The sequence below is a fragment of the Mycteria americana genome, chromosome 3 (assembly GCF_035582795.1).
Source record: "Mycteria americana isolate JAX WOST 10 ecotype Jacksonville Zoo and Gardens chromosome 3, USCA_MyAme_1.0, whole genome shotgun sequence".
Lineage (NCBI taxonomy): Eukaryota > Metazoa > Chordata > Aves > Ciconiiformes > Ciconiidae > Mycteria > Mycteria americana.
This window is the reverse complement of record NC_134367.1, coordinates 57,992,623-58,018,443: the sequence shown is the minus strand read 5'-3', so window position 1 is coordinate 58,018,443 and position 25,821 is coordinate 57,992,623. Positions and strand designations below refer to the sequence as shown.

At 35.6% G+C, this 25,821-nt stretch overlaps 1 protein-coding gene across 8 annotated transcripts in view; it reads left to right on the top strand.

The window, feature by feature from the left end:
- TBC1D32 (TBC1 domain family member 32) overlaps positions 1–25,821 on the top strand; it is a 91,120-nt gene that overhangs the window by 20,201 nt on the left and 45,098 nt on the right. For 5 of the 8 annotated variants that reach the window (XR_012775245.1, XM_075498649.1, XM_075498647.1 and 2 more), the window contains 10 exons: positions 2,211–2,338; positions 3,480–3,681; positions 6,629–6,711; positions 8,458–8,596; positions 9,293–9,380; positions 10,908–11,026; positions 11,668–11,784; positions 13,564–13,659; positions 15,213–15,301; positions 25,010–25,084. Coding sequence is in view for 7 of the 8 variants with exons in the window: in XM_075498649.1 (XP_075354764.1) it covers positions 2,211–2,338; positions 3,480–3,681; positions 6,629–6,711; positions 8,458–8,596; positions 9,293–9,380; positions 10,908–11,026; positions 11,668–11,784; positions 13,564–13,659; positions 15,213–15,301; positions 25,010–25,084 (1,136 nt within the window). In the remaining variant the exon portion in view is untranslated. The remainder of the gene's footprint in view (positions 1–2,210; positions 2,339–3,479; positions 3,682–6,628; positions 6,712–8,457; positions 8,597–9,292; positions 9,381–10,907; positions 11,027–11,667; positions 11,785–13,563; positions 13,660–15,212; positions 15,302–25,009; positions 25,085–25,821) is intronic. The other 3 variants (XM_075498650.1, XM_075498648.1, XM_075498652.1) reach the window with 3 other exon arrangements.

Here is a 25,821-nt window from a genome sequence, read left to right as displayed (position 1 = left end):
GCTGGTGCAGAACATCGCATTCACATTTTAAATAAACAAAGTACCATGTTTTGGGGTTTTTTTTGGTGTTGCACAGGGAAAGCAAAATAGTAACACTCTTGAAGAAACAGAGACAGCACAGTATGTTCCTTTCTTAGAATCCTGAACAATGATACCCAGTAATCTAAAAATAAAAGGTCAGGGAGATTTTTAACCCTCTGTATCACTGAAAATTTTAGCTAAAAAACCAAAGTCGAAATGGTATTTTTCTTTTGGGTTACTTTGACCACCAGCATTAATAGTAAATTCCTTAAATTTTAAAGTAGGAAGACTATTTATTTTTCCTCTGTGCAGTATATAAAATATAGAGCTACCTGTAAGAGAAGAAGCAGGAGCTGGATTGCATAGCATTTTAAAAATAATTTCTCTTGTGAGTCCAGCTGTCCTTGATGAATAACAGAAGAGTGGAAAAGAGTTAAGCAGTGGACTTCAACTTCAGGAGAGTGGCGCTTTATTCCCCATTCTGCCATACGAGATATTTAACAAGTGTTGCTGGGAAGAGCAGTCCCCCCTAGCTCATCTTACTGTTGACTCCACTCTATTGTCCCGGGTGTGGGTAGGGGGAAGCTACCAGAGGACTTCTCACTTTGAAAACTGTCCTTCTTCTTTGTAAGTACGTTTGTGTATAAGTCCTAGGAATTTGGAGTGTTTCTCAGTCCCTGGATGAGAACGTACCCTCTGATTATCTCATGACAAAATTATTGAGGCATATAGTCGGGAACAGAGTTTTGGTGAGCACCTTTAGGACACTGCGTAAGTCCTGCAGAATTACAGCTGCTGTCTACTGTCAGACCCTTGGCACATCTCCCCATTACTTCCCCTCCCCTGGGCTTGGCAGCCTGAGCTCGGGGCCAGCATAGGTAATAGTGTGGGTGTCCAGCCTTGAAGAGAGCTGTTTGAGAAAGCTCTGCTAGGAAGCCTCAGCAGAGATCCCCCTAGAGATGACTCTGCTAATAAGCCTCAGTAAGGACTCACTCCACTTTCCACTCAGAAGTGTTTTTTAAGCTGAGATTCTTGTCCTCGTTCCCTGCCTGTACTATGTTGCAGCAGAATGGAAGCCTAGTGTCCCATTGATCTGAACCCTGACCCACAGACATAACTTTTTCACTTGCTTTGCCTCAGACCTGCTTTGTCACTATAGATCCAGTTGCATGGTGATCATTGGGCTGTGTCTGACACTGGTTACTGTGTCTGGAGCTGACCCTGACTCACTGACTCGGCTTCCTGGCTTAACCTTCGACCTCCCTCATCACTGTGGAGGGGATCTGGACTGTTGGATGGACCTAGTTACAATCACTGGACCTCATCTGCTCACCTTGCTTGGGTATGGTGGGACTGCCCGCCCATCCGGTGGCAAGCCACTGCCTCTGCCTGCCTCGTTATCACACTCAGTTCCTGGCTTCTCGTCCCTTGTGGAGCATCCTGCCCTTGCTGCTCCCTGACAGGTTCTTTATGGAGCACCCGTGTTCTGCTTGTCTGCTATTGGAATATTGACTTCACTTATTGATGAGCAATGGCCAATTTAGCATTAATTCAGGTAGTACCTTCATTAGTGATGGTACCAGACCGAACAGTCTGAATCCCAGTGTTAAATGTTAAAGTCTGCCTGATTACAGCCTAGTTGTGCCTATACAGTGCTCTGAAGTGAATAAGGAATTGGCAGATAACTTTTGCCTTGCTCCAGTGGGGAAGACTGTCCTCATGATTCCAAAGCTATTTGGACCTACTGCAGCCTAGAAGTGATGTGGACACAGTTCCTGGGAACTAGAATTCCATTTCTAGCCAAAGAGTTGCCAATGCATATTCAGCAATGAGGAAGTTAGCATGTTTCTCACCTTGAAATTGCTCTTATACCCCTAGATGGTATATCAAGAGCCTTTCCGCATTCACGGTGGGAAAAGAGAAAAAGGAGTTTAGAAGTGTCTGTTTCCTATATCTGTGCAGTCATTGAACTTCTGCCATAATCATTAAAAGTGACAATTATTGCCATTTGTGATGAAGATTTCTATGTGATGGCATTTGAACATAGGCTGTTTACTTATTTTGTTTAAGCCATTAAGCAATCATCAGAAAGGTGACCTTCAGGTTCTGCATACATAAGCCAGACTTGAATAAACAGCTTTCACAAAAGCATTGAGTCAAAACCTTTTTTTTTCCTTTCTTCCAAATAGGTGTATATAAATTGTCTTGAAACCACTTTAATTGATGTAGCTGATATTTTGGCAAGGATTGCAGCTGTAGAAGATGGTCTTTCTCTTCTTCTTTATGGAGAAAATGAAAAAACTGCCAAAGAAGATAGGTAAGAGTGCATTAATGAATAGCATTAGTGAGTACTTCAATGAATTACATTAGTCTTATGAGACTAATTTTCTCTTTTTTCATTTATCTATAGCGTGATGTTTTGTTTATGTTTGGAGTAAAATACCTGATTATCAAGTAAAGTAGTAAGTGTTTTAGAGAATGTCTTAGGGAGACATTTATGTGTATAACCAGGTGAAATTACAATTTAAAGAAATACTTTTATTAAGGGAGATTACCATGGTTTACTTGTTTTTCTTTTTCATGTGAGAGCTTTCCTTTCTCTGAATGTAGTTCCATTATATTCATAGTGCTGTTGTTCAGGCCAAAGGCCCGTCTTCTCTGTTTTTTGTTTGTTTGCCTTTAGAATAAATATTAAAAAACAACCTAATTTATTGAAAGAATAGATTTAATGTAGCATTCACTTTTCAATATATCTAGTAGAGACAGATCTTGTATCAGAAGCTGACATTCGTAACACTGTACCTAAGTTAGGATCTGTGTGATCCTATGGGTAGTATATTGTTAGCTGATGCTAAAACTTGAAACAGGGCAGTAAAATTGAGATTAGCCTTTAAAAATATCTAAGCTGCAGGTCATGAAAATGTATGTAATGTATGTCATCTAAGCGGAGGAATGTCAGAAGTTGCATGTTTTTAAGGGGTGTTGGAAGTAAAAGATAGTATTTTGGAGAAAGGGTTGTCCTTTGCATTGCAAGCCTGGAAGACTTCAGAAGGAGTTCTCAGATAGGAAAAAGGAAGAGTAAGGACAAATTGTGCTTTGTAGTGATATCCCTAACACTGATTAAGCAGAAGCTAAAATGATTGTCGTGTTACTCTTCGCCACTGGACTCCTATAAAACATGCAGTCTGTGTAGTTCACGGCCTTGTGGGCTGGATGGAAGACAATGGATGCATTTTTGCTTTATGTAGACCTTTAGCCAAAGTAAAATCACTTGCTGTACATTTCTTTTCTTCTGACTGGTGTTATAAGTTATAGCTGGCCCCTCCATAGTGGGCCATAGTTTCTTTCTATAGTTTCTTTTCCCCTAGAAAAGTTTAAATAAGTTTAGTCAGAGGATTTGTTTCAAGACTTATTGATGACTACAAAACAACATTTTAAAAGTGTTATTTTATTTCTAGTCCTACAGCTGTTCATGTAATTGTTCAGTTTACAAAGAAACTTCTTCATGACGACATTTCTCTTTTATCTGGATCCGAGATTTTGCCAGTTGTTAAAGGAGCTTTCATTTTTGTATGTCGTCAGATGTACAGAACTTGTGAAGGCCTGCAGATGCTAATTCGTTATGGCTTACATGAATCTATAGGAGAGGCCTGGAAAAAGGTAAATCTTGTTTTGGATTGGGAAGACTGGAAAAAATCTTACTGTAAGAGGTTCAGCTTATGTAATAGTTATCCTTTGCTTCAGGTTGCTTATATTTAAGTAGTGACATAATGTTTGGAATTGTTCTAAAACTGAAGTTCTACTTTTCAAATTTTTCTTCTGTATGTGAACCTAGCAGAAGCTGAGTTTGAGCCTTCTGTACCTTAAGATTAAACCAGGAACTCTCAAAGATGCATTGATAGACCTATCATTCATAATCAACTCCTTTCTAAACATCATCCTTGATGCTAGCTGTCACCTGATGTCATGATAGCTAATGTCCATCACAGATCTCATCTTCACTCTTGGTTTGGGATATTTTGAAAGGAGAAACTCCTGAGATGTGGTCTTAGTAATTTTTGGGTTAAACTAGTTAGTTTTGGTGGGAGATATAGAGAAAAAAAGGAGATTCCAAATATTTGACTTCAATAGTTAGATGCCATTGAAATATACTCAAGAGACCATAATGAGAAGTGCGAGGCAGGAGTTCCTGTCTTACCTGTGTACTTGGATATCTTATGAAGTGTAGAGTCTGTACTTCAACTTGAGTTTGATTGCTAGTCTAATGCTTTTTCTGCATGAAAGAGATTGGGTCCAACAGTTCTGCGTATTCTGCTTTCTGTTATAAATTTACTGAACAAGGTATATGAATCTCTGCTTTATTCACTAAACTTTTCTGTTTTCATTGTTCTGATAGACAGATGCAGTGTGAAAATTCTTATGTATTACTATAAAAATTTAGTTAAGATGGAAAAATGACAGCAGATGCTGCAAGAGCAGTTTTCAAAAAGTTCATAGTGAAGTAAAATTCAAACAAACATTTGAATCATTAACGTAACATTGGCAGCTCTTAAGTAAGGGTAGCATACAAAGTTTCAACTTTGGCTTCCAGCTAAACTGAAAGCATATTTAAACTGTAGTTGTTAGAACTCTTAGTGGAAAACCAAAATTTAGCTGTGTTGTTTCACTTCATACTGAAAAATGGAACCACCTCTTTTTTTTTCCTCCAGTGATTATAAAATATTTTCTTAGACAAGGATCAGACCAAGCTGGAAGGAAAAATTGGCTATAAACCTAAAGATTCTTTTTGGAGGCAAGGAAGCAGGAGAGAGATTGAATGCAAGGGAAAGAGAATGGAACAGCTATTCTTCCTGTCAAATGCTGCATGCTTTTACTATGATTAGAAATTTAAAAAATACAGGCACAATGTAAACTGAAGCAGAAAATATCAGAAAAATAGAACATGAATAGAAGAGAGACTTAAATCACCAGCTTGTGGGTATTTCTCACTGCTTTTATATATGAATATTATCATGAAAGCATACATTTTGATTGAAAATAAAATATATTATTACTTACAGTCATAATTATATCACAGTAAACTCTGTTTCTCATCAAAGAATGCTGGTTTTGAAACTTACGTTCTTCCTTGCATTGAGAACTTTACGATTTTATTGAATTAAGGAGTTTAGTTCACTTGAATCATGCTGTAATTTACATAACTCAACAATCTGTCTGTCTTTTTGTGCTTTTGTATTGTGTAACTAGTCAGTCTTGCTTAAACTAACCTGTTACTCTATTTAATGTTTATCACAGGCAGACTGTTATATGCTTTTGATGGGCATTTGCAGTTATTTGCTCTAAAGCACCACAGCATTTGCACATGCACAAAAGACTTCTTTGCACATTAAAATCCTTTATTATGGTATAGAACATAGTTTAGACAAATTGTTTTGGCACATACAAGATAAGTAGGCTGAATTTAAAAAAAATCATGAAACATTTAACTGACAAAATGCCATTTCTTCACATCACTTTGGAGGTCAAATTGAGACCGAAGTGGAATCTACATATTCAGGACTTCAGGAATCGACAAGTTAGTACAGGAAAGTCACATTTTCAACTCTGCCATCTTGATTACTTTTAAAATTATTTTCTGTCATTGTTCAATTTTAAAACATCTGCAGTTTATAAAATACTCTACCATGTATAGTGTAGCAAAAATGGTGTACTTTGGTGGACTCGGTAGTGACAATTTTTTAATGGATAGACTGGTAATTTGTTTCCTGCTATTTTACATGTCTCCTGGAGTTTTAAGACTGATGGAGAAACAATTTTTTTCTTGGCAGATTCTGCTGGAATTCTGGGACAGAATTTGTACAGATGATAATAAAAGGGGAACTTAACAGATCCAGGACAACTGACTAGTTTAATAGAGGAATCTTTTGTGGATTTATTAGATCAAGTTTATAAGAGAGTAAATGACTGCTCACTTTCATTTGAATGGTTCAATATGCTTTTTATCCCTAGAAATATGAAACAGCTTAAAGCGTTCATCTTAAATATACAGTGGTTTTATTTTCAAATATAATTTAAATTAGAAACTCTATCAAATATAAAAATATGTATATATATTTATCTATGTCTGTAGCTCTAATTATATCCATACCGATATAGATAAACTTACATAATTTATAAATAAATAAAGTAAAAATTGGCAGAGTTACTTAATAAATTTTGTATTGAGTTGTTGACTCCAGAGGCTGTTATTTCCATTACCTGTGACAGAAGTGGAGTAAAGAGTTGCTTTCTGATTTTTTTAAAATTTTTTTTTTAATGCTGATTTTTTGCTTTGGGAGTCTCCAGTTAAGAAGTAAAAAGAAAGAGTTTTTTATTTTAAGAACTTTAATAAAAAATTTAAAAATGTACTAGCTTTAAAACGGCTTATAAAAAAAGCTTTTCTGGAATAAAAAATGTAATGGAATAGTGTATTCTGTGCCAAAGGCTAGACTACAATCTGACCACTGTTATTTTTTTAATATATAACAAGAGAACGAGCAAGATCTAGAGTTTAAAAATGGTGTAAATAAGCAGTAAGGAGGTATTTATTTATTTTTTTATTTCACAGACGAGTTTGCTTTCAGAAAGAGTACCCACTCCTGTAACTGGTGCGGACTCGACTTCATCAATAAGTCTAGAGTCAAAAAACATGTAAGTTGATGCTTACTTTATGCACATGCACAAGTATGAACACACACTGCTACTTTATCCACAATTGAGGCATCTTACAACCCTGTGGTTTTTTGCCAAAAGCGTAGGGGTAGGTAAAGCGAGTGAAGTCATCCTAGCACAGGTCTCAGTAGAGTAACAAAATTGTTCTTGACCTTTCAGGACTTTCTTGCCTTAGAGACTTCTGTCTAATCTATGTAAAATTGACTTACAGTTGATTCTCTCTGACTACAGGAATTGGTTTGAGGAAAATGTGAATTAGAAAGCATAAAACAAAATAGCTGTCAGAGTTTATCTTATGTCTTTGATGTGGTGTTAATTTAAAATGCTGTTCTGCTGAATGGTATCTACACTTCAAAATATTATGTAGCAAGATTGGCAGCATTCTGGCTGAAAGCCTGATACATATTGAGACATCCTTCCTTTTGTACTAAAATTTAATGTCCCTTTATGCATTAACATAAGAAATGTATGCATGCATACATTTACATGCGCAAATATTTCTTATGTTTGTATGCATTAACATGAGAAATATACAAGTATTTGTGAGCCTGAAAATTCAGGGTGATGTTGGTGTTAGTGCAGAACCTAGTTAATTAAGTAGATTCTTCTTTATACTTTACCAGAGATTTCATGTATAATTTGCAAAGATACCTCAACAGTTATTATTGTAGTCTGTAGTGGTGACATGTGAACTGGTTATAGCAATTCAAATCTAGTGGTAAAAAGAAATCTAGGGATGCAGAGCTCTGACTGAGGAGGTTGTCACTAATGACTACCATTGACATAAGCTACAATTTCCTCCTAGCATCTAGATTTTTCATTTAACGATGGAACAAGTCATGCTGATGTATTTCTGGGTGAAATTTTTGCTTCTGAACATGACATGGCAGGGATTCTGCAGGAGTGATTAAAGTTTGGGGTAATGCTTGACTGCTACGAGAAAAGCTGCGTGCTGCTTGCTGGTGACAGGAGTCAAAAATGGGAAATGAGAACTAGAGATGAGAATCCAGTAAATTTGCTTTTAGACAAGCAGAATCACAAGAGTCTAGTGATACCTGCAGGGATGGTACCCAGTCAAAGGTGATGTAATTGCTTCACTTTTCTTTTTAGGGCATAGAATATTTTGTAGGGCAGAAGGTGTCATCATACTTTATTCTTGCAGTTGCTGTTCTTCCTGCCATGTCAGTGGAAAATATTCTCCATTTACTGCTGTTAGTACGTGAAGCTGTTGTGTATATATAGAACATTATTTTCATAATTCTGTACTAATTTCTAGCAGGATCCTTTATCTCCTCAACTGTGAGTTTTTATTAGTTCCTCATAGTGTTTTTACATCAGTGAGGAATTCTGTGCCTGCTTTGCCAATTTGTAACTGCCACATGAATACCTTAAAAGACTTGTCTAGAGTCAGATAGTAAGTCATAAGCACGTTTAAGGATGGCATGGGTCTTTTGAGTTCCCTATTGCATCATCTTTCTGTTCTGTGTTCCTACCTAACCTTAGTTTTGCCAGTATGAGTTTGAATGTTTGTACAAAATACAGTCTAATACATATTATAACTTTCCCAAATGCTTTTTTTAAACTAACACAGAGTAAATATATAGAGTAAACGTAGAGTCCAGTGAATGAAGTGTTGTTGTTTTTCAAAGTCAGGAACTGTAGCTCTTCTTTTTTCCCATGCTTTTTTACGTATCTTTTTTAATTATTATTTTGCTATTCTTGCAGTTTGTTATGGGAAGAAACTTTGTTAGATGCCTTGCTAAATTTTTCTGCCACCCCCAAAGGACTATTTCTGCTTCATAGTACAGGTGCCATGAATGACTGTGTGAACTTTATGTTCAGCAGTTTATCAAAAAAAATCCAGGTAAGCATTACAGAGTCTGTACAGCTTTTCTTTCTTTTAATGATTATAATAAAAAAAAGAAGAAAGAAAATAAATCCAGAAACCATTTTGTCACTTAATTTTTGCAAAAATGAATTTAAAATGTAGCTTATCATCTTTGATATTGATGCCACACTGATTTAAGTTTGTTGGATGTTATTCATCTTCAGAATGTCAGTCATATATTTATTTTTCTGACTTTTTACTGTAAATTTTGAAATGCTAAGCAAATATTTTTTCTTTTTTTTCTTCTAAGTGCAGATTTTTCTAGACCAAATTAGTAGGTGATATTGAAATCTAGATATGCTAGATGATACTTGAAATATAACCAAAAATTGGATAATATGCATTTTAGGAGAAAAAACATGTTACAGACATCTCACTGAATGTGTGCAAAAAACATTATAATACTAACGTTTTTATTCTTTGCTGATGTTACGTGTCTCAACCATAGTGTTTTGATTTAAATTTTGATAAGATACTTGATAAATATGTTTGGTTTGGAATCTGACCCTGGTAAGTCTGTAGAGGGTAGTATCTATGAACTGTTCAAGTTCAACCATACAGTGGATTAAATTCTGTAAACAAGTGTAGGAAAGATCAATATTTAAGAGATCATTTGAGAGTTTTGTGCCCTCTGAATAACTAACACTGTGCTTTTACATTTGTTACTAACAGACAAATGAGTATGAAGAGTTTGGTAATAGAGTGATTGTTACACAAATGGCAACAACACCAACAGGTGCAGTAGCTCTACAGAGTTCAGGTAAATTGAAGAATGATGTTGTTATGAATGGTTACATGCTGTAGTCTTGCATATTAGAAAAAGATGGTGAGAAAGATGTTAAAAAAGATCAACTGAGTGGAATAATTGTGCAGTATTAGCAAAGACCGCTTAAATGTCTATTGATTTCTTCTTGATGGAAGTTTATTCTTTCCAACTTTTAAGTCATTCACTTACCTTGATGCAGGGTTTGGGGTTTTTTTTTTGTTTCCTTACATTATGCAAAATTGGTTTGGGTTTCCAGAAATTTCCTGTATGTGCATGAAGACATTTATATCTGTTAAAAAATAAGTTGCTAACGATTTGCAAGTTCTTCTTATTGATCTACAGATCAGAATTAATAACTGTTGATTTCTGTAATTTGTATGTATGTTTCCATGGTTACTGACTGCTCAAAGAGTGAGAAACTGCAAAGGCCTGAATGTCATCAGCGCTCTTATACAATAGTGAGATGGAATTAAGATTGTCTGAATTGACGATTCTTCTCATATGTCAGCCCATACCATAAAGTCCCTTCAGATTCATTCTCAGATAACTCAACTGTTGCCATACCACCCAGCGGTCTAGGTAGTTGTTATGTTAAAAGTAGAATCTTATCAATAAAGTAGAGGTACCATCTTGGGTTGCTAAGGAAGTCCATAAGTTACAAATATTCTCTCTGAGTATCTAGAAGGGGCTGGTGTGTAATAAAAATGACTTGACTGGAAGACTGTCAGAAAGGCAAGCAAATTCTGCCAGTCAAGGAAACTGACTGTTAATTGCTTATTATTTATGGCTCTGGGATCTTTCAGAAAACAGGGGGCAGATCTACTTGAGGAGTAACCCATCTGTCCTGTTTAAGGTTCTCAGCCGAGTTGCTTCTTATGGCCCTTGCCGTCAAAGACAAATGGTAGACCAAAAGTAATCAACATTGATTTTTCAATCCTGAGAGGAGGTTGTGTAATGTATGTGAAGTTTGTATTAAGTCTGTAACTTACATTTGGAGATTTCAGAGTCAGATGGCTATCTTTCCTATTTTATTTTAATATTTAACATTTTAAATTCAGCTAGTAGTGCTTCTCTTAAAAAGATTTTTTCAGTCCTTAACTTTTCATTGTCATATGTTTTCATTTATAAATGAGTTATAGTAAATCTGTATTTTTAAAACCACAGAGCCAATACTAGCTAAGCCTTTATCTGTAGCAGATAACTTGTTAAAGAAAGTCAGCAGCTCATTTACATGGAAGATACCTAAATATCCTCCTACTGTAGTATAATAGTCTTTGCAAACTGTTTCTGTAGATTTTAGATTGAATATAAGCAGACTGCTGTAGAAAGGTAGTTGGACTAAAGGATTGAGAATAGCAGGGAGAGTAACCCTCAGGCAGTCTGTCTTGTGAAATTTTAGTCCACAACGTAGAGAAATTTGAGAATCTGAGTTAGAATTGTGGTGTAAAATGTTTTTTAATATAAAAACTTTTTTTCTGGTATTCCTGCCATTCTCATGATTAGAACAAAAATTTGTTTTAGGCTTTATAAAGGCACTTGTAACTGAATTATGGGCTCTTTTGGAGTGTGGAAAAGATGATTTGAGAGTAACCCAACCCAAATCTACTCCAGTTGACACTATTGACCAAAGCTGTCAGAAGGTGAGAAATTACTTAATCTTCTGTATTGGCATGGAAAAAAGTGCTGTATTTCACATAGGATGATACATACCTTTCTGTAAATTTTTATTGCAAATTCACCTGCTTCTTGGTACGTGGGGCAAAATTAGTATAATACAATAGTCAAGTGATGACTGATTGAAAGGATTCTTGCGTTGTATGGCAGGTCACAATGCCAAGGATCCATTAAAGTCAATATAAAATAATAAATTACAATCAAGACAAAAGTGAAGGTCTTAAAATACTGGCCATCAGTTCATGTCTTTGATTACTGTAGTAAGATCAGGGAGAGTGATGTTTTTTAGAGTATGCTGTGTCTCTAGATTTTAGAATTATGTGATAATGAAAATATTACAATTTTCAATTTGATAGATAGGTCAATGTACAATTTGATAGATAATACATATTTTACAGACACTTTTTATTTTACAGCCCTTTTAGATTATATAGACTCCTGCCAGGGTTTGCAGTCTTAGTTTGGGCAGCTCTATGTATGTCACGTTCAGCCTACAAAGAAGAATAAGAACAAACTTAAAGTAAATGGCAAATAATTGTTAACATTTACTTGGTTATACTTAACTGATTAACATTCCCCTTTTTCCCCCCTTTTTTTCTTTCTCTAGTCTTTTCTGACTCTGATAAACTTGCTCACTTACCCTGCAGTTTTTGAGCTCCTGAGTAAACAAGACATACCAAATAAACCAATGTATTCACTCCGCGAAGTACCTACAGATATTATTGTAAGTATAGTTTTTATTTTGAAAGAAAAATAAATACTCTGTGAAGACATTTTTCCTGAGAAAATGTTACTGTAATAATAGAATAAGTTTTTTCTTCTTACTAAAAGATTTTGAAATTTTCTGCATTTTGTATTATATACAGCATGAGGGCAGTATATGCACATATCACTTCATGTTGACCTAAATTTTCATTTTGAAATCCTAAAGATAATATAAAATTTGATGCCTAATTTAAAGATCATCTTTCCTGGCTTGTGTTAGAATTGTGTTTTTCCATAGAAAAACAAGTGACACACATAAACACCTCTGTATGTGCATGCAGTTACATGCTGGAAAATGCTGGAAGATATCTATACTTGTATTTTATATAATATTGCTCTATCACACTATCTGTGGATTAAAAAAAAAATTAAAACAAACACAAAACCTTAGGCTTTCTTAATAGCACAGATGATTCACACACAGAAAAAATCACTAATGGGAAAGTTACTGATTCAGGCATATTTCATTTTTAAGAAAAATAGTATTACCATTAGTATTATTTAGTATTATTTTGTATTAGTTTGTCCAGCTGCAATCCATTAGTTCTTCTCATCTACAAAGCACAGGCAAATTTAATCTGTGACCTCGAGTGGCAGTTAAAATCAGATTTTTTTCTAATGAGCTAGCACTTTGAATTGCTCTTGTGTTAAAGTGTTTGTGTAGCACAAGCTCTGGATTGGTGGTAGTTTAAGTTCTTTAGACAGAGTATGTCATAATAGTGTATGTTATGTTTGGAAGGTATTTTTGTAGTTCTTTTTTGTAATACTGTTTTGATGATTTCAGGAGGAAATGGGAAGATAAATTTCATTTTTCCAATCCACTCAATGTTGGTGTGTCCACCAATGGATAGTTCTGTTCAGTCATCAAGTTTTCTGAGGCACTGGGAGTAGGGGAGATAGATGTATGTTGAAGGTGATACATATTTGAGAGCTTTCAGCTTGGGGTGGATCTTAACTAATGATTTTTCTGACTTTGAAAGCCTATGTTGTTTTGGCTTTTGAGGCATTTCAATGTTTTGATGGAATTCTCTAGGTTTCCAGAAATAGCAATACTGTCACAATTGTTCGAAGTTCCCTGAACAGTTAAAGATGTCTTGGATGGGATTTGTCTCACTTAACTACTGTGCAACAGTGGGTTTTGTAAGCCTAAACTAGACATCCAAGATGATGTAGTTAACAAAAGGGAAATAGTTCATCTAATGTTAATTTAACATATAATGGCTAAGTCTAAGTACTCGGAAAACTTCTGGGGTTAAGCACACATATAGATTTGTTATAACCACGTTTTTGGGCAGTGATTGCAGAAAGCTAAACATAAAAGATTTGACCAGATATAACTATGGTTAGAAAGCAAAGTAAGAGCAATTTTGGTGCCACTAGAAGATTTGGTTAGAAGACCTCATTGCTCTGTGTGCTTTTTTTTTCTATATTTTTGAATCATGTCACCTTGCCACAGAATCTGACTTGTAATATTTATGCTGAACTATATTTGATAATGCACACAACTTAGTCATCTTTGTATGCCCTTTATTTCTTAAATACATAGGATTTAAACACTTTTTTCCTCCTTTGTATTTTTGGCTAACTTGTTGCATCATTGACCAAACAGATTATCAGTTGGGCTTTTACTACTTTTAACTGTTGACTAATCGGGTGTTTATTTTGTGCCCTTTGGAAAATTTTTCTTAATACATGCCAAATTTTTTTTTACTCTTTTTGCCATATAAAAATATTTTAGAAAATGGAGCAGATGAATCGGGGTCCTTCTGCCTGCCTCCACTCTTCCTTTGAGAGGTTCTACAGTACACATATGCAAGGGAATCTAGCTTGGAAGGTACCCTACAGATCTGTAGCTTTGACAGACGTGTTAAAGCAGGTGGAATTGGTTGGGTTTTTTTGCACTAATTATGGAGAATCTTTTATTTAGGTGATGTATCTTAGGTATTCAAAGTAGATGACATCCTACCTGTAATATTTAAGCTATGCTCTGTAGTTAAACAATGCAGATCTATCTGCACATTTTTCTGATTGGACCTTGTGTTGGACCTTGTTCATTAACTTCCTTCTTAATATCCCAAATCAGAGATTGGTCTGCTTTCTCACTAGTCCTCTCTCTGTGCCTCCTCTTTATACTCTTTTGCAGGCTCCAGGCTTTGAATTATAGATGAGAGGAGGTTGTTGCCAGAGAAATATCCCTTGGCATTTAACTCTTTATATGTGCAAGTATCTAAAAAGCCTTAAACCCCAAACAAATCAATTGCTTGCATTACCGATTTTATGAACAGCCTTGAGGTCTGAGTTGAATTGTTTTATTTTGAATTTTATTGTGAACATACTATGTGGAAAAAGTGCATTCTTCACAGCCCTCTCCCCTACTGCCGCAAAAAAACTAATATGGTTTCACTGTATTTTAAATAAGAATGCATTTTATGAAGAAGTTTACTTTGACAAGTTCTAGATTTTTTTTCGACTACTGGGAGTTGTACTTGTGGTGTTTACTTTTCTCTGTGTTGAACACCAGAGCTTTGGTTGATTTCATGAAAGTATGGATCCTAACTTTTCTCTTGTATCATATTGAAATGACTCATTGATCTAAGCAGTTGAATAACTCTCTCTGCTGTCTCTGAGACTATACTTCTTAAATGTGGAAACTAAAAGTTTGGATTTAATCCAGAATAAATAAAGCCTATAAGGACTTTGTAGTTTGTTTCTTCTGACCATAGCACAGCAATCTGGCTCTGAGATGATAACATCAGTGAATGTTTTTATGCATTTGTTAGTCTTTTAATGAAACTGTATCTTCAGAAGCAGTTTGGATATGCAGTGAACCAGAGGGGAAGATAATTAGGTTGGATTTGTGGAAGAAGTGGGAAGCAGCCACAGGTCGTTGTCTATTACATGAGGTGCTGCAGGATGAAAGATGTAAGCCTCAACATCCAAGCCAAGCCTTGCTACACTGAGAATAAATGGCCATGTTTTGAAGCATGTAGTACTAACCAGTGTTAGAAAGAGTATTATACTAAAGGATTTGCTCTTCTTTTCATTAAAATACATGTATACACACTTCAAACATACAAAAAACTGTTTAACATTTTTGTTGTGGTTTAATACTAAATAAGAACTAGGATACTTGATATGCTAGGATCTTTTTGTATGTTTAGTGATTTTTTTTTTTTTAACTGAGATTTTTTTTTTCCCCCCTAACCTTCTGTATGGTTTCTTTTTGCCATTGACTTTTATGGTGGAAAGCACCTCTTCTTACAGAAATAATTTCAATGTGCGTTTTAATAATAGGTTTCATTTTATAGTAAACATCCCTATGAAACTACTATGTGCATAATATATAAAATCATACATGAGTTTTTTACATTTGTCTTCCTTTGGCAGGATATTATTGACAGGCTTATAATTTTGAATTCAGAAGCTAAAATTCGTTCTTTATTCAGTTATGAACAGTCACATATCTTTGGTCTGAGGTAAGATGTTCATTTTTTATTCTCTGGTCACATTAACTAAATAGGATATAACATGCTTGGATGTGTTGCTTCTGATAAGATAACATTGTTTGGTTTTTATTATGCATGAAAGTGAAATTCACCCTTTTTTTTAACATAAGATTAAATGAAAAATGGCCTACAAAATGAGAATGGCAATGAATCTAATCTTATTACCTGTAAATGCATATATAGTAATATGATAAGCAGTAATAGAAATTGCATGTTGTTATTTTGCCTAGTTGATTGAAAAGAACATGTGGTACATTCATTGTAGTGCATAAAACAAAAATCATACCAAAATAGTAAAATTAACAAAGTATTTTTTACCATGTTTATATCAATTGGGTTTATCTAGTCTCCCTGTACTTACAATTTTTTTTAATGTCTTTTTTTAATTATCACCAATTTCACCAAAACTTATTTTGAGAAGGAGAGTACCATTTGATCCCAAATATTTCTAGAACCTGAAGGAACACTTAAAATATGCTCACACTGTCATGCTCATGTTTTGTAACATTAAGTGCTTTATAATATTTTAACATTGAAATTATTTTTTGCATTATTTTTTTCTGTTTTCTGAAGTTGAATGTCTAAATCCTTGAATTCACATTTTTGTGATGAACGTATTTTGTGCAATTGAAAATAAAGATCTGCTGGATTGTACTTCATAGTGTGGAAAACTTTTATAACCTTGCTTGCGTAAGATATAGCCTGATTGATTAAGTACTGCAACGTTAGCTTTCTGCAGCTGTATTTGTACTTTGATATCACAGTAAAATTATTTCATACTATGTATGAATAACCATAAGATACAGTATAATTTGCTGATAAAGATGAGCATGGAGGAGATGGACAGTGGCAGAATTTGGAGTTGGAAGATACACAATTTTGTCGTATAAATCAGAAGTTATAAATGCTGTTTTGGGGGAAATCACTAGTTGGGTAGGAATGAGAAGTCCTAAGATGAAATTTGAAAAATAAGACATTATTCTTCATTTAGAATTATACTGATTCCATAAAAAGCTTGACAGAACTCCCATTTATTTAATTAGGGATAGGGGAAAATGAGATGTTTTACAGTTTAAAACAATAGTTTGCTTTTAGATTGTGTTCTACCTTTTCAAAGAAAAAGAACAGATTTCTCCTACAATGATATTAAGAACCCTTGTTAAGGTATAGGCAAAAATGAATTATTCAATCTGATTGCATAAGCGTTGACTCCCATGTTGTAAGACAGACACGTACACAAATACATGGATCGTGTTGAAGTTGTGTTGAATGCTTACAATATTTTCAGCAAGGCCTATACCCTGTGAAGCAACAGAGCTACCCATAACTACACATATGAGTGTTGTAAGGTAACAAGCTCACCTGTAACCATGTAAAAGAAGCTATATTGTTACACAGATAAGATGAGCTTCAGAGTTCACTGCGGTAATGACATTTTCTGCTGGACACTGACAAAGTCAAAAACCAAGTGAAAATCCAGTTAAGCTGCCAGATTTCAAGAAAAGATTAAGAAGTATTTTCAGTGTGGAAACCTACTCAAAAAGTAGATATCTTAGTGATTAAGTAGTAATCAGATAAAGGACAAATTTTTAAAACATTTGAATATAATTTTCAATAGAGGCTTTGTGTTCTGCAAGGACTTTTGGAATCTCAGGGATACCTAGGACCTCATATTTAATGTCATTTTTAACAGATTCAGTCTTTTTTTTTTTTATTGTTCAAAAGCCCTATTCCCTTCCCCCCTGCCTTTCATTGTCTCTCCTATAAAAGAAAGGAAGATAGAATTCTAGGGATTTTAGTATGGGCCTGTGTATACCACAGATAATGTAAGACTGTGTTTTCTTATTGATTAAATGGCTTCTCTTGAGCACGTGGGGCTTGCTGTACAAATGTTTTTTTTCAAATAATAGAGAATTTCCACTTATAAGCCTTTTATTATGACTATTTCAACTGCCTGCACAAAGAGAATTTTTATTATTACATAGTTATTCAAAGTTCCCTATTAAAATGATACCAGAATTCTGGATGATTCTGGAATTTGTCATGCTTACTCTATCGTTTACAGTATTAAGGCTTGCAAGAAACCCTAGGCTGTATTATCTGAATATGAGAGGTATACAGTTCATTTTAAATACCTTTTGAAACCAAGTTCCATGAGCTTTTCTGTGAGCGCTGCTGACTGCAGACATCTGTGTCCTCTAAAGTGAACCTTGCCTTGTGTTGTTGGTTTGCTCCTTGTCCAAATTCCATCAAGAATACCAAATTCAGCAGCAGTTAGATCAAATAATATCAGATGCTTAACAGAGCTGAAAATTTAGAAAGTTAGAGCAAAAGATCTACATTTCTCTTTGCTGCTATGTAGAAATAAAATATTTAAATGTTTGTTAACTGCAACATTGAAAAACCGAACACTTGTGTGACCAAACGATTTTGGTGAAACATTTGTCTAGAAACACTTTTTTCTGCTAGACTTAATAGCAATAGTACAGCCAAACCCACATTCTTTAATCATTCACAGCTCTACACAGCCATATACTTTATTTGATCAGGTATCATTGTACATGTGGCTCACCCAGAGCTGAGTGCTGAACTTCAGATCTGTTTAACTTACAAGTTATACTCTGAGGTCCTGTAACCCACTTTTATTGTTCAAAAGAGTTACAAATTTGCTTACTTGAATGTTAAGCAACGTTTGCAATTAACTACTACATTTTTCTTCATGTGTATACTGTGCTTCAGTGACTTAAAATTATTTTGGTTACTATCTGTGTAACTACATACAAAACTTAAAATATATAGGTATTTCCACAGTCTGTTTAATCCAAAAAACACAAGTGTATCTATTTGTTTTTAATATTAATATTGCATTTTCTGGTGGATGATTGTTTTCATTTTGAATAAGTATGAATGCTGAACTAATATTTTGAAGGACAGTCCTGCAGAGGCTCTGCTGTCAACTTTCCTTTTCAAGCTTGCCCGCTCTGAAAAGCAGTGTGCATGCAGTAGAAATCAAAGGGAAAACATAGGAAGCTAGTTATGGTTTTGCATAGACAATATCTCTCAGTCTATAAAGAATGCTCCCTAGGGTGCGTTCATACAGACTAGGTCCTGTGGGACCAAGGTGAAATACTCAGTTCCACAGCAAGCTATAGCCTAGTACGAATCTGTTTTTTTGTAATTCTTAACTTGGAAGTATCTTGGCCTAGGATTCTTCTTCAGTAGTTTCACAGACACTGGTCTGGTATTCCTTTAATTGCGGCTATTGCGTGCTTCTAGGACGAGATTTATACATTTGAAGGTCCTTTTCAACGAATTTTTTTTAAAAATATTATTGTTATTATTATTAATTATTAAAGGAAAACCTTAGGCAAGAAGTTGGAGATAAGAATAGAAAAGTGGCAGTATATAAATAGTTCCTAACTTGTATATAGAAAGATTTTCAAACTGTCAGTTAAACTTTCAAGTTCAAAGCAGATTTTTACTTGTTTAGAAGCAGGAAGTCTCTCAATCAGCCAATATTGATTGATAAAAGAATACTGAAGGCTGTCTGAGCCACTCTTTTGTACAGCTTGAAAATTTTGGTGCACAGGAACTGATGCAAAAATTCTCAATAGTCTTTCTATTTCAGAAGATTCTGAATTTAAATTGCCATCAGAGCACAAATCCTAGAGAATGGGAATTCACAGCAGTAATCAAAGTAATAAATTTTTAACATACTAAACACAGAGAATTTTCTTAATTTAATGATCAGCTTTATTTCTCTGATACAAGTGTACCCATTGATCTTATCTTATAAGTTATTGGATGTGAGAAAGACCAGTTTTCATAAAGGTGTGACACTGGAGATCTTAGCCACCTCCCTTTCAAGGCCAAGCTCTTTAAATCTCTGTAACTTATATTAACAAAGGAATTAAGTAAACAGCGGTAACATACTTTTTCTTTCAGACTGATGAATTATATGGCATCAAGGCAACTTACCTAGTATTTCAGTACAGTGAATACATCCATGAGTTGTGAGTTTTTACAGCCTGCCAAGAAAATATATGCATAATATATATTTTCAAAGTCTCTGCCTAAAGCATTATTCAGGCATTTACATATTGCTGTTCTGTCTTTTCAGAAACTGAGTTTTCTGTGAATCTTACTGACACTGTGTTGTTAGCTGGATTAAAGAGTGGCAAAATACCAAATTTTTACCTTCAATAACCAACCCCTCATCCCTAAAAAGTACCAATATTCCAAAATAAATTCAAAGATACTCAATCAGTGTTCGCTTGCATAAAAACCAGAAGAAACAGCATTACTGGGAATAGGCATAGTCTGTGGGCAGTGGGAGGCGATCAGAGTTGGTCTACAGGCAGCTTTGCAAAAATTCCCCTCATTTAACAAAGTACGTTTATAACACATACTGTTCCTGGAATTTTTTTTTCCCCCCCTTTTTTTCTTTTGTTGATATATGATAATATGGCAGTAATAGGCATCTGAATACTTTAAAGAAAAAAACCAACCCTTTCTTCCATTGGCTATCTTATATACATATGCCACAATCGAATTTTTTTTCCACTTTTTTTTCCCCAGTGGCTTATTTTGGCCATAAGTCAACAAAACTCCTAAATATTATGAGGTCAAAAGATCTTTTGTATGTACATTCCGAATCAGAAGAATCTTTGTTAGCCCCACACTTGTTCACTGAAACACCTCACGCTAGTGGGCATCGAAGCAATAAGGACAGCACTCTGTTCAAGGGTTTGACTTTCTGCAGGAAAATACCTGGAAAACTCTGAGAGTAAAATACTTTTCCTTCAGGTATGCAAATTGGGACTGTTTGATTTTAAAGACAGGATGTGCTTGCTTAGCATTAGAGATATCTGAAGATAACGTATTTTGTAGAATCGTAATTCGAAGTGCAATGAAAAATAGATTTATTTTAGGCCTGTGTAAGGTAAGGCTGAAAAAGGAGTATTTCTTATAGTGCTCTGTGTGAATCTTCTAAATGCATTTATGTTTCTGTGGAATAATGGAAAATTGTAAATACTAGTCTAAGTCACATGTTCATCAATATCAGCCTCAGGACGGTAGAGCTACAGAGCCTGCTACAGATAGAAAAAGAATATTGGCTTGTTATTTTCAGATTTGTATAATAAATATTTTGATATTGTTAAGTCACATTTTTTTTTTGTCATATGAAATATCATGGTGAATATATTTTTTTCTTATAATTCATTTTCTTACTTGCTGAATGGGTGCAGAAGATTATAAAAATGCATTGTATCTATTTCTGTTGGCCTACAAAACTAGTTAGAGAAAGATTTAGGAAAAAGAATTTAAATGGCTTATACTATATTGACATCAAAATCAATCAGCATCTTGAAATTTGCCTCAAAGCAGTATGTGTTAGTCAAAATTTCATCTGTTGCACTCCCGTGAAATCCAGGTGAATGAATTAAATCCTACAGGAGCTGGGAGATGAACAAACGTGATAGGCAAGAGACAATTTTGTGGGTTTAGGAAATACAGATAATAAACACCCATGCATTCTTTTCCATTGTGTTTTCATCTGCATTGTAAACACACCCTCTTACATATAACTGCATTTTAATGAGGTAGCTTCAGCATATGAAATAATTTGTTCCCTTAATTGTACTTACATTATGTGTGTTGTTAATTAAGAGAACGTGTGATTTTAATGATTGCAACACAATGGAAGGAACAGTAATTATCTTGTTTTCTAAAGGTAGAAGATACAAACCCTGATAATTCCTTTTCCTCAGGTCAATATGCTATTTAGATTTATCCCCTCTTTCTCTTTCTCTTAACTAAAAAGCATTATGAGTAGCAGAAGCTTTTTGAAAATGTTTGTATGTAATTCTTTAAAATCTCATTCATTATAAATTGAAGCAAGACTTTTTATTTAAAACTGGTTTTAAACAAGTTCAGTTTCCCCTTTAGAAAACATGGCATTCTTTTACTAGTTTCATATTTTCTTTTCCATCTTCCTTGCAGAACCAGAAACAAGGCTGTACCTCTTGCTTTCCACATATCTTTGTTTTAAATATACTGTCATAGGCCATGAACAGTGTTGTCTAATGTCACTGGTGAATCTTTTTGATCACTAACATTTGAACAACTGGCTGGTACATCTGCTCTTGCAACAACATTTATGATGCTATTGGCTGGATGTACTGAAGAAACCCTTCTCATGCCACATCCTGTGGCATTCAACATCCTTATGTCTTTGTCAACAGAAGAAAGCCATGTTCATAGAGTTCCTGCTCTCAAGGGGAGGGAGGAGTATGGTGAGAGAGAGGAGGAATTGAGCCTGACAGTATTTATTTCTTCCTCCGAATCTACCAGATTTGAATTCTTGTGATGGAAGCATGAAAGACTATGTAGTCCTCCAGTTATTTCCTACCAACCGTTTTTCAATTAGATAAGGAGAATTGATTGAGTTAATAATTAATTAATGAGCCATTTTCTATTATTTTAAGTGTGTTTTCTATTTAGTAAGTGATATACAGTTATTTGGAAACGAACCTCTTCCTTCCAAGTGTGCATGCTGGATGTGTGTGAGGGAAAAGACTTCTGCAGTAGTGAACACTGGAGAGTGCAGGTGTCTTGTAAATCTTTGACCCCTGTTTAATAATCCAAAGGTAAAAGAGGACAGAGTCTACATTAGTAGTGATGGGGATTTGCAACAGGATTATGTTGGCATGCTTCCACATTGTGTAGTTGTAGTTACACAGTTAATTCAGTTTTTTGTTAGTTTATATGTTAATAGAAGTTTGTTAGGTTTATTAATTTAAAACAATTTATAAATAATAAAATATGAACAGCAGATTCTGTGATAGGATTGTCACGTATTTGTTGATTTTTTTTTTTCTTCACTTCACTGAGGGAAATTAAAACGCTTGACTTCCTGCAATTTAAAATCTGCTTCACTTCTGAGTCCTCTAGGCTGGCAAGTGATGCTCATGAAAAGCATTTTTGTTTAGCTAGGGAAACTCTTTTACCATTAGCAATCACATTACATGTGATTTGGAAGTACATTGGGTAGCTAAAGTGCTGGAGGTGCTCTTTTGAAAATCTTTTCATGTGGAAAACATCGTAAGGAATACATCAGTCGGTGAGTTTTCTTACTGGGAGAAACATGACTGCCCTGAGGTAGTAGCTTCCAGTGCCCCAGGCATCGGAGGTGTAACTCAGGGTATTGATAAATACTCTGTATCCAGAAGATCTTATATTTTTCAAAACCACTATGAGCATTGCCTTCAGTGGGACAATTAAAAGCCTTGATTCTTTAGAAAGACCACATGCAGAGGCACGTTCTCTCTGCTCATTACTAATGCCCTTTGTTCAGTCTGCAAAGGCAGCATGCAAAGCTTTGCATGGCTGAAGCTTCTAAGTGCCCCTTGTGTTCTAACGCTGACTAGGTAGCTTTTGGATTTCTTTTTTTTTTTTTTTTTTTTTTGCTAGCCATTTGCCTTTGCCTACTGGTCTGGCACACTTGATAGTAATTGCCACTTGCTGTTTGGATCAATGTTCTCATTGCAGCTCAGGCTGTTACTCAAAGCATAATAAAGAATAAATCAAATTGGTAATGTAGGCTCTGATGTTAAACATTTTGAGGCTGTCCTCCATGATGACAACGCTGAAATTATTTAATGAAAATTTTGCTTTGGGTTTCTCTGTTGGTATACATATTCATTTAGCAAGAAGGAGGTCCTGCTACTGCAAAGACGTTCCAGTCCTTGTTTTTTTCCCACTTATGTTTTTAATACTGATTTCTGGGAGAGAAAGAAAGACCTTACCTTGTCCCATAGCTGAGCTCTCTACAAGTGTCATGCTGTATATTTTGCAGTGGCCTGAATCAGCCATGCCTGTATCTATAGAAGGCAGTAACTGCAAGCCAAAAGAAAACCTTTTACTAAAGACCAGTTTAGCCCACCATTTTGGGGTCACATCACTGAAACACCTTATAGACAGCATAGACGCAAGCATTTCAGGTTTGGTTAGCCACTGTACACTGCTTGAACACATATATTACTGAGATTGCAGTATAGGTTACTTTGGATGTGCCCGTTTCTTTTTCCGTATGGTGGATGGACTTCTGCTTATAGTATGAAATTTTATCTTCTTTTGCTAGAACTATGTACTGGCTGGGATGGAGTTAATTTTCTTCATAGCAACCCACATGGTGCTGTGTTTTGGATTTGTGACTAAAACAGTACTGATAACACACCCGTGTTTTGGCTGACACTGCGCAAGCACTGTTCAGCAATAGGGCTTTCTTTTTTTTTCCCCCACTCCCCAGCAAGTAGGCTAGGGCTGTGCAAGAGGCCGGGAATGAACGGAGCTGGGACAGCTGACCTGAATCGACCAGGGGGATGTTCCATACCATATAACATCAGGCTCAGCAATAAAAACTGGTGGGTTGGGGGGCTGGTCTTGCAGGTAGCCATTGCTCAGAGACTGGGTAGGCATTGCTCTGCTTGTGGGAGGTGGGGAGTGAGCAAGCAACTGGGTGAGTGCTTAGTTGCTGGCTGGTGTCAGCCCACCACAGACAATTACAACTACTGTAACCAAGAACAGTATCTTGCATCTTTCACTGCCAGCTGAGCATTTGCAGGCATCCCTGAAGTGAGGACAGAGCATCAGGTTGGCTTTGGAAAGAACATATGTTATGAAAGTAAGGAAGAAGGGAGTGTCTATGGGAGTATATATCTATGGGAGTGTAGTGAGAACTGCAGAAAACTAGAATTGGGTTTACCAAAATAAAGGTGGTGTTTGAGAGGGGTATGATTTGAAGCTGGGGAAAAAAAAAAGACAACTGAGAAAATGGGAGTACAGGGAATATCATATTATTTTGTGTTCTTAAAAGGAACTCATAGAAAAGATATTGAGAAATATGATAATAAGCTATCCTTATATGGGTGTTTTTAGCAACTTGGAGAAATTCATAGGTGGTTTACTTATATTATTTTCAGGAGAGGGGCAACATAAAATTAAGGGGTTTTTTAGCAGCTAGAATTATTTACTAGCTGTTTTATATCCCGTGAAGGACCTTCTGTTCTGCCGTAATTAAAGAAGTCATTATGATTGCACCTACCAAAACCAAGGAGATAGTCAGTTTACGTAGGTACACAAGTACTAGTTAGCATGCCTTCTTTCAGACTAGAGATTTCTACAGTGAAGTATTAGTTGTAAAATTATAGTTGAAGGAGGAGAATCCAGGGAGCACCCTCCAAGAAAGACAGGGAGGACACAGGACAGGAAATGCAGAATTCAGAAACAAAATTACTTATTACTACCGTATTTTCACAACTATGATACGTATTTTGATTTTTCTGAATTTCTTTAAAATTACTGTTCTATAAAAGACTGCCTTCAGATAGCCTTTTATTTTACCTGTATTGCAGTTTGTTCCTGGGAATATGGTATATCTTGTTAGTAATTTTCACCGAATTATAGAATTGGGATTGAAAGGGAGGTTGAAGATTGTGTAGTCCAACTGCTCTGCTCAAAGTGGGTTCGACTAGAGAGCATTGCTCAGGGCTGTGTCCAGTCTGGTTTAGAATATCTCCAAGGCTGGCGATCCTGCAACATCTCTGGGCAACCTGTTACACTGTTTCACCCCTGTCACAGTATGTTAAAATGGAATTTCCTGTGTTTCAATCCAAGCCAATTGCCTCTTGTCCTTTCACTGGGTACCACTGAGAAGAGACTGGCTTTATCTTCTTCAGTCTCTCCTGTCAGGTATTTCTGTACATTGACAAGATCTCCCCTGAGCCTTCTCTTCTCCAAGCTGAGCAGCCCCAGCTCTCTCAGCTTCTTTCCCTATGTCAGATGGCCCAAGCCCTTAGTCCTCTTCGTGGCCCTTTGCAGGACCTGCTCCAGTGTGTCCATGTCATTCTTTTACTGGGAAGCCCAGAACTGGACCCAGCACTCCAGATATGACCTCACCAGTACTGGCAGAGGAGAAGGGTCACCTCCCTCACATGAACTTCTGGCAGTGCTCTTCCTTACACAGCCCAGGATGCTGTTGGCCTTCAAGGGCATGTTGCTGTCTCACGTTCAACCTATTGTCCACCAGGACCCCCAGGTCCTTGTCTGCAAAGCTGCTTTCCAACTGGTCAGTCACCAGCCTGTACTGTTGCATGGGGTTATACCTTGTCAGGTACAAGACCTTACGTCAAAGCATATCTTCCAATTTTCAGCAACATTTAGGTTGGGAATTCTATCTTCTCCTTTAAAAAAAAAATTTAAATATATCTCAGATATGCTTTGATTTTATTGTATTATATCTGTCAAGGTTTTGTACCTTTTCATAAGGATGCACTCCTTATAGATAGAATATTGAGCTGGGTGGCCTGATCCAATTCTTATGTTCCAAATGCAATTAAAAACAAACAAAAAAACCCTCCACAGCCATATTCAAGCATGCTCACAAATATACACACTATAAAATGTGATTTTTTAGTTTCAAACTTTAG